Source organism: Podarcis melisellensis, assembly GCF_964234715.1.
Source record: "Podarcis melisellensis genome assembly, chromosome: 8".
Taxonomy (NCBI): Eukaryota; Metazoa; Chordata; class Lepidosauria; order Squamata; family Lacertidae; genus Podarcis; species Podarcis melisellensis.
The window spans coordinates 2,027,335-2,042,652 of NC_138540.1; the positions used below are offsets into that span (position 1 = coordinate 2,027,335).

Here is a 15,318-nt window from a genome sequence, read left to right on the forward strand (position 1 = left end):
CATCTGTATCAAGAGACAACTGCATATGCCTTGGCAGGGGTGGGAATCAAACCGCTGAGAATCACAGCACCTGCTGTGGCTGCTGAGAACAGTAACTCGTGACTGCTGCCTCCCGCCTTGTTTTTGCTGCGTTAGTAGCACCAAAGCAACCTTCCCAGGGCGCCAGCCTGGGCCATGTGAAGGGAGGTTTTTGGCTTCCCAGACGACAAGACCCACCTCTCTGCCTCACTGGTGGGGTCCAAAGGAAAGCAGAGCAACACATTTGGCACCAGCTGGGCTGCAGGAGTTGCTGAAAGGAGACACCTCTGGTACTACACAAAATCGACAGCCTCTGCCCCCCCAGATCTCTGTGGTAGAGATGTGGCCCTTCAGGAATTGCTGGATTACAAGTCACATCATCCCTGACTATTAGCTATGCTAGGATTGCCATACGTCTGGAATTTCCCGGACATAGCCAGGATCCATCCCTTGGAAACAGCGTCTGGTTGAAAACCACTGAAATGTCCAGGAAAATCTGGACGTATGGCAACCCATGTTGGAAGTGTGGATTTTGGCTAATTTCCTTTAAAACTTCGTATATTTTTTTGAGATTTTGCAAAAGAAGCTCAACAACTTTGGCCAAAAATAAACACACACACACCCGCCGCCCAAAAAATACAACCCTAAGATATGCTGACTGGGGCTGATGGGAGTTGTAGTTCAACATCATCTGGAAAACCATGGCTTATCTGTGCCAAGGACACAGCAGAGGGAGCCAGGCAAGCGCCCACATTACTGCCGTCATTTGTTCTGTTGTTGGGGCTTCTGGAGAGGGAGAAATGCCCGTCTCATTTCTCTGAGTCAACAAGCCTCCCGCCGAAGGCCTTGTTCACTGCGGTGGAGTGAGGCCTTCATTCCTGAAAGGCTAAATCACCAGAAGGCCAAATCAGCCCTGGCTTGAACTTTGAACAACAGCAGAGCAGAAAGACCTTGTGAAGTTGGGAGGAGGAAAGCCTGGAATTCCCAACCCTGATACCTCAATACAGATGCAAGTCCTCTTGAATTCAGTGGGACATGCCCAAGTAATTGTGTATGCCATCCATCTCTTATTTTCAGAAATAATAGTACTGTAATATCCTTTTTGCAAGATTTCTGCTTCTTTTCTTCACCTTTAACTGCCCTGAAAACATTTTGCTTGTTTTTCTTTTATCTTACTTGCTACTATCTTTCTCCTTTCATCTATTTCTGTCATTTCTATATACGAGGACGGTTTGATTCCTGCAGTTGACCTTTCACCAACATTTGCTGTTTGTGCTGTCCTCAGCATCCTGCTGGGCACCACGCAGAAATCAAAGAGGGGCACATTCTGACCCCCAGGCTTGCAATCTAATAAACTATGGTATGCAAGAGAAAGGGAATGCAGAGGGGAGAAAGGAAGATCATGAAAAAACAGCAGGACGGACAGAGCGAGAAAATGCACTTTCAATAAGTAGCTGTTTGGATCAAAGGTGGAGAAATATTCCAGGCTTATGGAGCAGCAGGGTCAAAAAATGAACTGCTGAAAAATGGCATACGAGAGCTGGGGTATGAAATGCAGATTAACATTGAAAGTTAGCGTCCTTCAGTCTTGAGACAATGGAGTGCACCTCTGGGGGTGAATTCCACTTGCTGCTATAGCCGCACCGAAGTGACTTCCCTGGAGCACAAGCTTGGGCCGTGTGGATGGAGGTCCTGGGCTGCCAGGTGACAAGACCCTGCTCTGGGCCTCGCTAACATGGTCCCAAGGCTGCCAGAAGGAGGCATACAAGGTGCCATCCAACTGCCTTGGGGACTCCACTCCAGATTTGTGTAGGGTTTACTCCTGAGCTTTTTCTTCTCCCAACGGTATCCCACATGGCAGTGGAGGTTTAGGGTCAGGCCAGACCAGGCCTAGTGAGCACAGCAACTCATCCCTGTAGATCTAGCCCCTATGAGGCAGTTGTGTGGACTGAAGATCCCCACCTTCCCACAGTTGCCTAAGTCTCCTCTCCCAAGTCTTTCTCAAACAACCGGACTCCATTGCTGTGCCTGTTGGTGTTCCACCCTTTTCCACACCTCTTCTGGTTCTGGGAGATCAGGGGGAAGGGAGCTGGTCGCAGGAGGGGGGCGGACCCCCCAGCTTCTTCAGCAGCCAGACTCATCTCTGCCTCTTGGCCCCTCCTCTCCTCTCCAGCCTCCACTTCTGGACTGCTCTCTGCCCCAGCCCCTTCCCACCCACTAAGCCCTGTTGCCTCTTATACAGTAAACAGCTCTGTGATCCTCAAAGGGCAGTATAGAAATTTAATGACTAATACTCAAGAAAAATGTGGAACAGGACTGGGGCAGATTCCCAAGGGAGGCCTGAAGCGCCACATTTGGCCCAGAGGTTCCCAATCCTTGCACTGTCGTGTCAATTCAAACTCCACCCTCCAAGCTGGTCACAGCTCTTTCCAATGTTCATCGAGCACACAACCTAGGAGAAAGATCTCCTGCACAACCCGCCTCAAAATGTGTGGGAACTGGGCAAGCAGAACTACTGTGTTCTTGATTTCAGTGGGACTCTGGATCGGTCGATACACACTGTGCCCGTGCCTTTTCTTTGTAACCCTTTTTAAAAAAAAATAAGGAAAAAACATTGAAGCAAATTAATACAATACACACCAATTAATTCAAAGACAAGGTAGTTTAATGCCCTAGGAACCACACGCAGAAGGACAATTTTCAGCAGGGGAGTATTTTCAAGTAGCAGCAGAAGACAACTCTGCCTTTGGACAGATAGTTAACATTGTATTAAAGAGTGTTTTATATAAAACATACACAGAAAGGTTAAATACCTGCAAACAAACTTTTGGATTAAAAGGATCTGAATATGTTCCTGACTAGAAGTGCGATTTGGTCCCCAGCTGGGGGAGCCTTGGGTCTTTCAGGTCAGGGGCCTTGCAGGAGAGAAGTGGCAAGCTGGCTTGGAGAAACGGTGGAGCAGATCAGGGCCCTTCTTTGCAATGCCCACGTTCTCTTCGAATACCTTTAGGAAACTGGAGCTTTCTTCATTCAGCAGGCTAAGCGTGTGTGAGAGAATTTCTTATTGCTGGCTGCACATATCGGTATTGTGTAGCCTGCTGCTAGAGTAATATACTCTCTGTCTTCTCCTGTTCATAAACTGCTCTTTAGAACGCTTCCTGGTTTGAAAAGTTCTTTACTGTGTGGAAGTGGGAAAGATATACACTCCTTTAAACAAGGCAAGTGTGGCTCTATGCTGAAGATTTCATTTGTCTCATAAAGTGCATGTCGAGGTCATATGCATGCTGGACATGCAGGTGCATTCAGACGTGCACATGCCTGCTTTCTGCTAGTTCCCACTCCATACATATGGAAACAAGTTTCGTGTTCTGCCATCCACTGTCTCTCCCTGATGCAAGGAGATTCCAGTGGGAGGAATGACTGGCTTGCAGGTGCCATTAAGGCTTCATGTTCTCCTGAATCCAGCTCAGATAGTGAACCACCTTTGTGTAGACACCCGGAATGCCTTTCTTCCCACAACCCACGCCCCAGCTGATGATCCCCAGCAGGTTCATTTGGCCATTGTTCAGACAAACCAAAGGCCCACCAGAATCACCCTGCAAAAAGAAAAGAAAAAGGAGGGGTGAATTAAGTGAGCAACAGGTTCATTATTCATTTTAAAGTTCACTGAAGACAAGTCTTTAGCCACAATGAGCCACCTAGTCCTCCTACGATCAGCAGATCCAGGAACCAGTATCTAAATCAGCTGGCTATACCCAGGTGCCCAAATGAGCTAACCTTTAAGTGGGTCAGTGGGCCTCCTTGCTGCTTTCATGACCGCTCTTTGCAAAGGTCCATGCCAAAGAGATATTGTGATCTAGGAGGAAAGGGTGAAGCAGCCTTCCCCAGCCTGGTACCTGAAGGCTAGTTCAAAATGTTTGCATCCACTCCAAAAACTATATTTTAAAAAGGCCCCCCAAAGGAAATACAACAGAATCACAGAATTGTAGAGTTCATCATCACAAAACTCAAGGTTACACAATTAAATTGATTGGCAGTGTTTCTCAAACTTGGGTCCTCAGCTGTTGTTGTACAACACCCATCATCCTTAGCTAGCAGAACCAGTGGTCAGCCATGAGGGGAGTTGAAGTCCAACAACAGCTGAGGACCCAAGTCTGAAAAACACTGCTCTATGCGATTCACTGCTGCAAAGTGCAGGGATGGTCGACAGCTTAGGCAGACAAAATTCATGGCAGATAAAAGGCCTTCTGGGTAGTGGCACCCAACCTGTGGAACACTCTCCCATCATATGTCAGATAAACAAATGGCTTTTAGAAGACATCTGAAGGCACCCCTGTTCTGGGAAGTTTTTAATGTTTGGTGTTTTATTGTGTGTTTTTTTATTTTGCTGAAAGCTGCCCAGAGTGGCTGGGGCAATCCAGTCAGGTGAGTTGCATATAAATATCATCATCATCATCATCAAACCATGGCTATAAGCCACAATGGCTATTTACTTTTTAAAATCCTATGTCCAGCTTCCCCCACCCGCTCTGAAATATGGGATCTCCAAAGTCAGATGTTCAAAGTCAGATGTTATTTACCTCTGATCCTCAGAATCTAGAGACAAAAAATAGGACATTGCTTTGATGTCCTCTTTGTGAGCTTTGCGGGGTGCTGGTCTGATCCAGCAGGGCAATTCCTAACATTCCTAGAACTGGGATTACCTTGCAGGCATCGTCAATCTCCCTGGTGTCTCCTGCACACAGCATGTTCTCAGTGACCGTCCTGTTTGAAAGGAGCTTGGGTGTACATTGGCTGTCTGGATAGAGCCTCACATGTCCTTCCTTCAGACGCTCCGAGAAGAAAGCAGAAACTGTAGATAGAAAGAGAACATATTCATCTGGATTATTGTCTTAATACATAATCACAGTGAAGAAAGAGCAAGGACTGAATACTTCTTAATATTAGAGCAAAAGTTGTGATGTTGGATTAGCAGAAGGTTATGGATGATGTTTATCTATAAAAATAATCAGAGAACCTCTTTTGGACTTCTTGTCTTGAAAGAAAATTGAATGCCTGAATTGAAGACTGGAAAAACATCACCTAGCAGAGGGAAGAACAGGACTTTGAATCATTCTTCCACCCCTCTTTTTTTCTTTGTTTTTGCTTAGATTAGTTTGTTGTTTAATTGTATGTATTACGAAAAGTCTTAGTAAAATCTTTTTTTAAAAAAGAAAAAAGGAACAGGTGCATATAGCCAAAGCACAGCACTGGGGCTGTTTGCAAAAGGCTTTCAAACCATCCCATACTGCACTTTGAAGTCCTGGCAAATTGGAGCGTCAAAGTGCAGCATCACCTGACATCATAGTGATGTCAAGCGACTGACCCAAGTCTGGCCGGGCAGGGGTGGGGAGATAAAGATATTGCCCCCCAGTCAGAAAAGGTTCCCCACCCCTGATTCAACAAGTCTCTGCACCATGTTCTGCATACTGCGGGATATATATGATCACTGACTGTAGAGTCAGCCATGAAGGCAGTTAAGAGTCAGAGGCTCAAATGCCAGAATGTTCCTCAATACCAAAGAAAAACAAAGAATTCACTGCACACAGAAAACTAGATTTCAGAGAAAAGCCAGGTTTCTGCATACAGAGATATGCTTTTGTTTGAATGAGCTTTCCATCATGCAAGCTCTCCACCCCAGCCCTCTGAAGAAAGGCATCCCAGACACAGGCGGACATGCAAGGACCAGGCCCATGCGCTGCCTGCCTCTGCTCCAGGTAGCTGCCTTTTCATTGGCTTTGGAAGCCGTGACACACAGAAATTTGAAAAGAAGAAATGAAGTTCCCAAAACACGTAGGATAAAGGTCACCACTTTTGGGATCTGGCTAGCTCTAATAGAAGCCAGATGCTCTGCTGGTGTAAACTTGGTTCAATCATATAGATCAGTTAGTAACCAGATAGGAATTCAGCTCACAGACAAACACTGCATCAAATTAGGAGCAGGGAGATGTTTGTTGAGAGAGGCTGATTCTGCAGCTGTGCAACAGACGAAATCTGGCAGCTGGACAGTCCCATTCCAGACCAAGTGACCTTAATTTCAGCAAGTACATAAGACATTTGTGAAACAACCTCCCCACCCCACTGCCGCCTAGGTGAGTGGTGGTGAAGCTATGGCATGCGTGCCAGAGGGGGCACTCAGAGCCCTCTCTGTGGGCACGCACCCCGTTGCCCTTTCCAACTCCCCACACTCCTATGATTCAATGGCTAGCCCGCCGGGCTGCACTTCTCAAGCCCACTTGTGCAGGAGGGAGCAAAATGCCACCCGGCTTACTGGCACTTCTGCACCGAGGTGCTTTAAGACAGCGGAATGGAACTTTCCCGTTTCAGCTGCAGCCCGCGGGTGGCAAACCGGCTACTCGCACATGCGCAGCTCCACTCAGTGCGCATGCTACCCCTATGAACTGTGCTGGGGCTCCTCCCTCCCAGGCTGCGACCGATATTTCCTTTTTGCCTGCTTGGTAAACTTTCGAGCTGAACTCTCTCCCATCGCCATGGGTAAGTGCAAGCTCCTCCCTGCTGGGGACACACAGTGGAGGGCAAAAGAGACTGTTTTGGTTTTCTCATAGGATTGTGGGGAGTTGGAAGGGAACCCGCGGGTGATCGAATCCAACCCCCCCTACAGCATCCATGACAGAAGGCCATGCAGCTTCTGCTTTGAAATCTCCCAAAGAAGTTTCTGGAAGGGAAACTATCAAAATGGCCATGTTGTCTGGGAGTAATTCCCCTTTTCATGATTTCCCAAACAAGGATAATGCAAACTTTTACCTTTCAATAAAAAGTTGTTTGTATCATTGAAAGCTCTGTTATTGTGTTTTTCTTTTAAGACAAAATATGTTAATGTACAAGCTGTTTTTTTCTAAACTAAAACCTCAGTATTCAGGTTAAATTGCCGTGTTGGCACTTTGCGAAAAATAAGTGGGTTTTGGGTTGCAGTTTGGGCACTCAGTCTCTAAAAGGTTCGCCATCACTGGCCTAGGACCACTGCAAGGAAAGAAAAGGTTGCAGAGGAGTTGTTTTTTGGGGGGAGGCTGTCAAAGGCAGTGAGAGAGACCCAGAATCCAATGGCAAGTTCTCCAACACTGCTCAACATTGCTCAAAATGCAGAAGGGGTTTGGCTGCAGAATAGGAGAGGGAGAAATCTGCTTGGTCTGATCTGAAAAACTAACATATTTGCATTTCCCAAACCACAATGCCGTTATCTTTTGAGATTCACCCTTCTCCAAATTTTGCAAAGCACTTTTCCAAACAAAAGATGCATACACCTTAATAAACAAACATTAGAAAAATCATGCACAGGAATGCCTGTATTAGTTAAAATAAGATGACTTTCATTATTTTAGGGGAAACTGTTTAGAAAATGGACATGTACAAAAATTCTCAAACTGATGCAGAAGTGTAACAAACTGGAAAGATGAGAAAGAGAAATGGACAGGGTTGGTGTCTCCCTAGCTAGCTACTGGGATGGGGCTTAGTCCTTTGAGCAGAACTCTCAGAGGCCACCGTTTGGAGCAAGCCAGAAGTTCTTACATTCTTCATGCTTGCCGTAGCCTGAGATCTCACATTCGGTCCAGTCAGGCAGCTTCAGGCCAGGCTCTGGGAGGCAGACAGGACGAACGGAATCTGTTTCCATTGCACACTCATTGTACAAGGACTTCAGCTTCAGAAGAGCTAGCAAAAAGAGAAAAAGCAAAGAAAAAGGCAGGGTGGGTCAAGGCAAGAGGCTGGAGCAGGTGCAGATCTAGGTCTGTGTGTAGGGAGGGAAAGGTCTTACCAATATCGTTGTCAAAGGTGCTTTGTACAAAGCTTTTATGTACAACGTATTTCTCCACTGAGAATGTCTGTTCAGACCATTCTGGGTTTCTGCGGGAAGTCCTGCCCAGCACAACCTTGAGACGACTGGTGTCAAACCTACAGAATCGGGGGGCGGGGGGGGGACAGCTTTGGTGACTGCCAAGTTCAGGTGTAATTTATGCTCCTAAAAATACAGACTACAACTTCCTTGCTCAAGCGTTCAAGGCCTTCAAGGTCCAGTTGTAACCATTGCTTTGCAGCTAACTGACCACCATGGTTGTCCAGAAGAGGAGCTGGAAGGCCTCTGCTCAAGCTTCAGCTCAACCATGTGCAACATCCCTTACAGGGGGAGAAAACTGGCTGCCTTGCAAAGTTGCTGGGTGGATTACTTTCATATAACAACAAAGCAAACATTTTGTGTCTTGGGCAAACAAACAAAAAACCCTGCCCCAGACCTTGAAGGGATGTTTCCTGCCGGGGGGGGGGGTATTGAGGTAGATGGAGAATTGGGACTTGCCTCCCAATACAAATAGCAGGAACAGGAGTGGGGGAGATCTGGACTGCAGCAGCAAACCCTCCCTACAGCAGAATCCCACCTGCTATTTACTCCAAGAAAAACCTGCACGAATGGCACAATTGATAAATGCAGGCATGTTGCTGCCTCCCACTTGGCCCTTCATCTCCAGAACCACAAATTGCCTCTGACTTCAAGAGGCTTCCTGAGGGGGCAGCAAGTGCAGAAGAGACGGCAAATCGGGCGCTGGACTCTTACCTTTCCACAAAGCAGTGGGCAGCTGAGAGGACCCAACAGGAATGGATCAGGACCCCACCACAGAGGTAGGCCTCCACTCCTTGTATCCTGACAAAGATGGCCGCCTGCCACGGGTGGGACTGGATATACGAGTAGAGGCCTCCTTTGATCCGAAACTGAGACTGACGGTACTTTCTCGTTCCACACGTGGCTGTAGGTGGCCAGGAAAATAAGGAAAATGTATCCCAGACTCAGATACAACGTTAACTCTCCGCTTGGGGCAAAATGCTCTCACAGGGCCGACCTCTTCATTTATTTAGCACATTGCTATCCCATCCGTCCTCTCAAAGGAGCCCAGGGTGGCAAACAGTTTAATGATAAAAGCATCTTCAAAACAATTCCACTACAGATGCAGACACAGAAAGATCTCTGCTTAAAAGTTGGAAGAGGAAGGTCTTTGGTGCTCATAAAACAACAGACAGCAGTAGTATTTATCCCACCTTTCCTCCCAAAGCTAGAGCCAAGGTGGCTCACAACATTTGGAAACATTATTATAAAATACAAAGCAATGAAAACAATAGTAAAGGTACATCAAAACACCATTGGAGCCAGGAACTGAAATGCAGTTTGCTGGCATTTTGCCCCACGGATGGGTCGGGCACTTACAGCAAGCCGGCACATTGCAGTATTCCCATTTCCTCTTGCCACCCCTGAGCACGTGGCACCAAGGCTGGGCGCTATTATCAGGATTCCTGCAACACAAAAGCGGAACAGGATTACTTCAGAGATCAAAAGCTCCCCCCTCTCTGCCCCTGCAAAGAGCAGCAGTGTGGGCTACCCAGGTTTGTAAGTCCCTGGAGGATGATGTTCTGGAGTTTACAGAAGGCTGCTTTATAACCTTCTTTGATTTTTGCATGTACTTAGAACAGCTTTTTCCCAACACTCCTGACGTTTTGGCCATCAGCCCCATTCAATGCAGATTGGTCAAGGCTCTAACGAAGGTGCCACATTCTCACCATACATTTAAAACACTATGATACCACTTTAGAGGGCTTCCTGCAAAGAATTCTGGGAGCTGCAGTTTGTTAAGTGGCCTGACGGTTAGTAGGAGACTCCTCTTCCTGATCCGAGAGCTAGAATTCCCAGAGTTCCCTGTGAAGAGGGATGGGAATTGTAGCTCTGGGAGGCGAATATGAGTCTCCTAACAACTCTGAGCACCCTTAACAAACCATATTTCCCAGAATTATTTGGTGGAAAGCCATGACTGTTTCAAGTGGCCCTCCAGATGTTGCTGAATGATAGTTCCCAACATCCTTGGCCATTTTTGTGGGTGCATGGGAGTTGGAGTTCAGCAACAGCTGGAGGGCCAAAGGTTCCCCACCCAGCTTAACACAACCTGAATTTGAAACTGCTCCATGCCACAGAAAGCTCTGCATCCCATGTCCCATGTTCAATCCCTGAAATGTTCAGTTAAAAGGATCTCAGACAGAAGGGAATTCTCAGTGAAAGTTGGAAAGTGGCTGCTAAACATGCCCTCCAGATGTTTCCCACCCAGCCAATGGGACCCATGTTTCATCTCCAGTCAGTGCCAATGCCAGTCAGTGCCGTATTGTGGTGGGTGCAGGGAATGTACAAGTCCACTTTCTGAGTTTCTAGATAACTGCATCGAGATTCATTGTGTGTGGTGTTGTTTTTTTTACCAGTGTGCAAGATCATATATGCGTAAACCAGTGGAACACACACCAAGACCCTGAATGCAATCCTACACATGACCTGTCAGGGGTTCAGGAGCAGAGGCACAGGGGAAGGAGGAAGAGGAGAGCGAAGGGGAACAATCCGAAGGCAGTGTAGGTGAGGATGACAGTGGGGCAAGAGATTCCATGAGTCTGTCCAGTGATTCGGAAGATTCCCAGAAGGGGGCACCGATAGCCAGAGCAAGGGGGGTCCCGGGGGGACGCACCAGAAGCAAGGGACCAGCGGTGACTCCCAAAGCAGCAGCTGGAGATCGGGACCAGCTTCCGTAGCGGGGGGGAAGAGTCCCATGTGTCAGGACCAGCTTCCCCTCCAGGGGAAAGAGAAGATGAGTCAGGGCTGACCACGCCCCTATCGCTGAGTGAGGGAATAGAGGGGAAGTCAGAGCCAGCTAGCCCCCCCGAAGGGGGAAGCAGTGAAAGGAGCAGTGTAACGGTCAGGAGGAAGGTTGCCGGCTGGGCGCGCGCGCCAAGTTCAAATGCACAGGCGCGCGGAACAGCCGGGAGCGCAGACTGGGAGCCAGGTCCTAAAGCACGCCGGAGGCAGGGGGAAGAATCCGGGGACTCGTCAGCATCAGCATCAGAAGAGTCCAGAAAGGGCAACACCCCAGCGGGCAGAAGGACCCAGAGGAGAAAGGAGCAAAGGAGGAGGTGGAGCAAGGCTAGGGTCTTGAACTGGTGTCTGGGGGGAGGAGATTCAGACGGAGCTTCAGCGGTCTAGGGTTGAGACGTAGAGCTGCGCGCCGCGGCTTTAGAATGGAAACTGAACCTTAATAAAGACTTTTGTATATACAGTGGTGCCTCGCAAGACGAAATTAATTCGTTCCGCAAGTCTCTTCGTCTTGCGGTTTTTTCGTCTTGCGATGCACGGTTTCCCATAGGAATGCATTGAAAATCAATTAATGCGTTCCTAGGGAAACCGCCTTCAGACCAGGTCCGGGGACAGTCTGTCCCCCGACCTCTTCTGAAGGCTGGGGGGGGGGACAAGGGCTTTTCTTCCCACTGCCAGCCTTCAGAAGGCTGTTCTGAAGGCTGGCGGTGGGAAGAAAAGCCCTTCTTCCCACCTCCCGCCCCGCAAGCTCCGGGGACAGGAGGGCTTTGCTGCCGACCGCCAGCATTTTAAAAGCCCCTGCTGTCCCGGGGCGATTTTAAAATGCTGGCGGGCGGGAGCGAAGTCTCCGCTGCCCCAAGGAGATTTTAAAATGCTGGGGGTCGGCAGCGAACGCTTCGCTCCCGCCCGCCAGCATTTTAAGATCGCCCGGGGCAGCGGAGAAGTCTCCGCTGTCCCGGGAAGGCAGGCGGGGGGAGCAAAGACTTTTGCCCCCGCCTGCCTTCAGAAGAGGTCCAGGACCTCGTTCCGATGCCCGGCGGAGGGGGGAGAGGTTCCCGCCCCACCGCCCGGCATCGGGGCATCGTTCCGATGCCCGGCGGCGGGGTGCGAGGTTCCCGCCCCCCCCGCCCCGCTTCGGAGCAGCGTTCCGAAGCGGGGCGGCTGGGGCAGGTGTTCCCGCCCCCCCGCCCCGCTTCGGAGCAGCGTTCCGAAGCGGGGCGGCTGGGGCAGGTGTTCCCGCCCCCCGCCCCGCTTCGGAGCAGCGTTCCGAAGCGGGGCGGCTGGGGCAGGTGTTCCCTCCCCCCCGCCCCGCTTCGGAGCAGCGTTCCGAAGCCGGGCGGTGGGGGCAGGTGTTCCCTCCCCCCCGCCCGGCTTCGGAGCACCGGGAGAAGCGATCTCCCCACAGCCCCTTGCTTCAAAAGAGGTCCGGGGGCAGCGGGGAAGAAGCGCTGCGCTTCCCGCTGCCCCCGGACCTCTTTTGAAGCAAGGGGCTGCGGGGAGATCGCTTTTCCCCGCAAACCCTTGCTTCAAAAGAGGTCCGGGGGCAGCGCGAAGCGCTTCCCGCTGTCCCCGGACCTCTTTTGAAGCAAGGGGCGGTGGGGAGAAGCGATCTCCCCGCAAACCCTTGCTTCAAAATAGGTCCGGTGGCAGCGCGAAGCGCTTCCCGCTGTCCCCGGACCTCTTTTGAAGCAAGGGGCGGTGGGGAGAAGCGATCTCCCCGCAGCCCCTTGCTTCAAAAGAGGTCCGGGGGCAGCGCGAAGCGCTTCCCGCTGTCCCCGGACCTCTTTTGAAGCAAGGGGCGGTGGGGAGAAGCGATCTCCCCGCAGCCCCTTGCTTCAAAAGAGGTCCGGGGGCAGCGGGAAGCGCTTCCCGCTGTCCCCGGACCTGGGGCTGCGGGGAGAAGATCGCTTCTCCCCGCCGCCCCTTGCTTCAAAAGAGAAGACCCGCTGTCCCCTGGACAAGCTTCGTTTTGCGAAGCAAGCCCATAGGGAAATTCGTCTTGCGAGGCAACTCGAAAACGAAAAAACCTTTCGTTTTGCGAGTTTTTCGTCTCGCGAGGCGTTCGTCTTGCGGGGTACCACTGTAACAAGAACTGGCGTTGGTCCTCTGTGAGTTGGGACCTTGGGCAGCTCTGACAGACCACATCCAAATTTGGGTTTTCACCAATATTTTATCAACAACCACATAGGCATTTGTAGCAAACATGAATGAAATGGCACAAATGGATTGGATGACCCAAAAAACACAGCCTCATCTAATTGCAGAATTATTTCTATGAATTCAATAAAAGCAGCACACAGGGCAGAGCAAATCAGCGGGTGATTGTTCTTACACTAGATAAGGCAGAGCAGTCCAAACACATATCTTATCCATAAGCCATGTTTTGCATTTAGTTTTTCTTTTTGGACAAAAAACTGCAAGGAGAAAAGGTGAGGGTCTGCTTACCTGCAGAAGTTGTGGCTAGTGAGACCGAGCTGCTCTGCATCCTCCCTACGGGAATTGAAGACCAGCCCAGTAAGGAACTGGGAATCCCACCTCAAGCAAGCAGCACCCGATTCTGTGCGGTTGTGGGCACCTCGATAGTTGTTGCCTCTTCCAGAAATGCAGGTATGGCTTTCTGTGACAAAAAAGGCAGGTTTGCCTCAGTCCCGAACCACATTCATGGGGCATATAGTTTGAGGTTTTTTCTCACTGCAGATTTTCAATTGTGAAGCCTACATTAAAAGCACATCCCCCGCCCAAGAATCATAGGAGCTCCAGTTTACCTCTCACAGAGCTACAACTCCCAGCACCCCTGGTGACCCACAGTTTCCAAGTTGAGGGGGGGATGTGCCTTAAATGTAGGATCCTTGGGGCAGGGATCCACTTTTCATCTGTAAAGCCCCATAGATATTACAAGGGATGGGGCTGCTTCTTAAATTAAATTTTACATATTTTATTTAACTAGAAAAGTTTTAAATGATTTTTATTTATCTAGAAAACAAACACAGAAAAAGCCGAAAGTTACTGTACATGTCTTAGAACAAAGCTGACACATACCTTATGAATACAAGCCCTATTAAATAATTTGTAATAAACAAGATAATACATTTTTGCTGCAAACATGAAGGTATCAATATCCAAAATGCAACATTAAGAAAATGTTTAAGTTGAATGTCATCAGAACATTGCAAAATGATTATTTGAAGCCAGCACCCTCCCATTTTTATTTAATTCATAATCAAGTCTCTTTTAGTATATATTGTATCTTCTCATCTTCTCTTTTTTTACCGTAATGAGCGAGTTTGGTCATTGAGGCCAACTACCACAAGTTTTCTACTCCGTTTTCCTGCAAGCATGGCAATAACCATATATGAAGCCAATTCTTTGTTTCTGCAAAACTAAACATGCTGCACAAATAGGGAATGATTGTGATGGAACTAGAGCTCAAGATTCCATGCAAGATTCTCAGAGTCAGGTGCATATTTCTTCTGAAAAGGAGCAGACCAAAATACAAGTGTGTGGGTGTGGAATTCACACAAGTTAATTTGGATCAGGGCCGTAATGTGGAGAGAAACTGCTAACAGCCTTCTTCCCTTCGGCTCCAATGCTCATAGCACAACACTTTCACAACCCCACCTGGCTCTGCCCCACTGCAGAGGAGCCTTGAACCTACTGTTGGCGCAGGGAGGGAGGCTGCAGAACTCAAAGCTGTACTTGTTTCCTTTGTAGACAAAGCACCAGGGCATGGTGTCGGAATCGGGGTTTCTAGAGGAAAGGAAAGGCAAACACTGGGCATTTTGTACCATTAAGACATTTATCATAGAAGTGTGGAATTGTAGAGCTGGAAGGGACTCCAGGGGTCATCTAGTCCAACCACCAACCTTCTGGTTGATAGTCAGATGCACTGGCCCACTGCACCACTGGAGACAGCTGCAGACTCAGCTGCAACCTCAAAAATAAGGGGGGAAATGGGGGGGAGGCCAACATTTATGCTCAAAATAATGCACTGATAATTTTAAGGATGTAGGAAGAGTCTTGCTAGATCATACGAAGAAACATCTAGACAGACGCTCGGTTCTCACAGCAGCCAACTAGAAGTCAGTGAAAGGCTTGGAAGCAGCCTTTCCTGGGTGCAACAGCACTTGCCCTGTCCCACCCCCCACTTGCTATTCAGAGGCCGACTGCCTCCCCCCCCCAAGGGAAGCATCACCTCCGTCAAGGCCAGTAGCCACTGACAGCCTTATCCCCCAGGAAAAGGTCAAGAAAAGGGCTGCCAAAATAATTAAGGGATGGAGTGACTCTCGTATGAAGAAAGGCTGTTGCATTGGGGACTTTTTAATTTAGAGAAAAGGCAAGTGTGAGGTGACACGATGAAATTTTATGAAATTATGCAAGGCATGAAGAAAGTGGTTGGAGACATTTTCTTCCCTCTCTCATAACACACCCAATGAAGCTGAATGTTGGAAGATTCAGGATAGATTTTTTAAAAAAGTATTTCTTCATGAAGTGCAGAATTCAGCTCTGGAACTCACTCCCACAGGGGCAGTGGTAACCACCAACCGGAATGTCTTTAAAAGAGGATTGGACCAATTCATGGAGGAGATGGAGGAGGAGGAGGAGGAGGAGGAGGAGGGGGAGGAGGAGGAGGAGGGGGA

General features: G+C 48.9%; 1 protein-coding gene across 3 annotated transcripts in view; it reads right to left on the minus strand.

Annotated features, from left to right (window-relative positions):
• Positions 1-2,665: 2,665 nt before the first annotated feature.
• Positions 2,666-15,318, minus strand: part of PLAT (plasminogen activator, tissue type) — a 31,359-nt gene continuing 18,706 nt past the window's right edge. For all 3 annotated transcript variants that reach the window (XM_081921317.1, XM_081921318.1, XM_081921316.1), the window contains 8 exons: positions 14,337-14,428; positions 13,127-13,298; positions 9,266-9,351; positions 8,621-8,810; positions 7,829-7,965; positions 7,585-7,725; positions 4,722-4,870; positions 2,666-3,614 (listed from right to left, as the gene is read on the minus strand). In XM_081921317.1, coding sequence (XP_081777443.1) covers positions 3,456-3,614; positions 4,722-4,870; positions 7,585-7,725; positions 7,829-7,965; positions 8,621-8,810; positions 9,266-9,351; positions 13,127-13,298; positions 14,337-14,428 — 1,126 coding nt within the window. In that variant the 3' untranslated portion in view covers positions 2,666-3,455. The remainder of the gene's footprint in view (positions 3,615-4,721; positions 4,871-7,584; positions 7,726-7,828; positions 7,966-8,620; positions 8,811-9,265; positions 9,352-13,126; positions 13,299-14,336; positions 14,429-15,318) is intronic.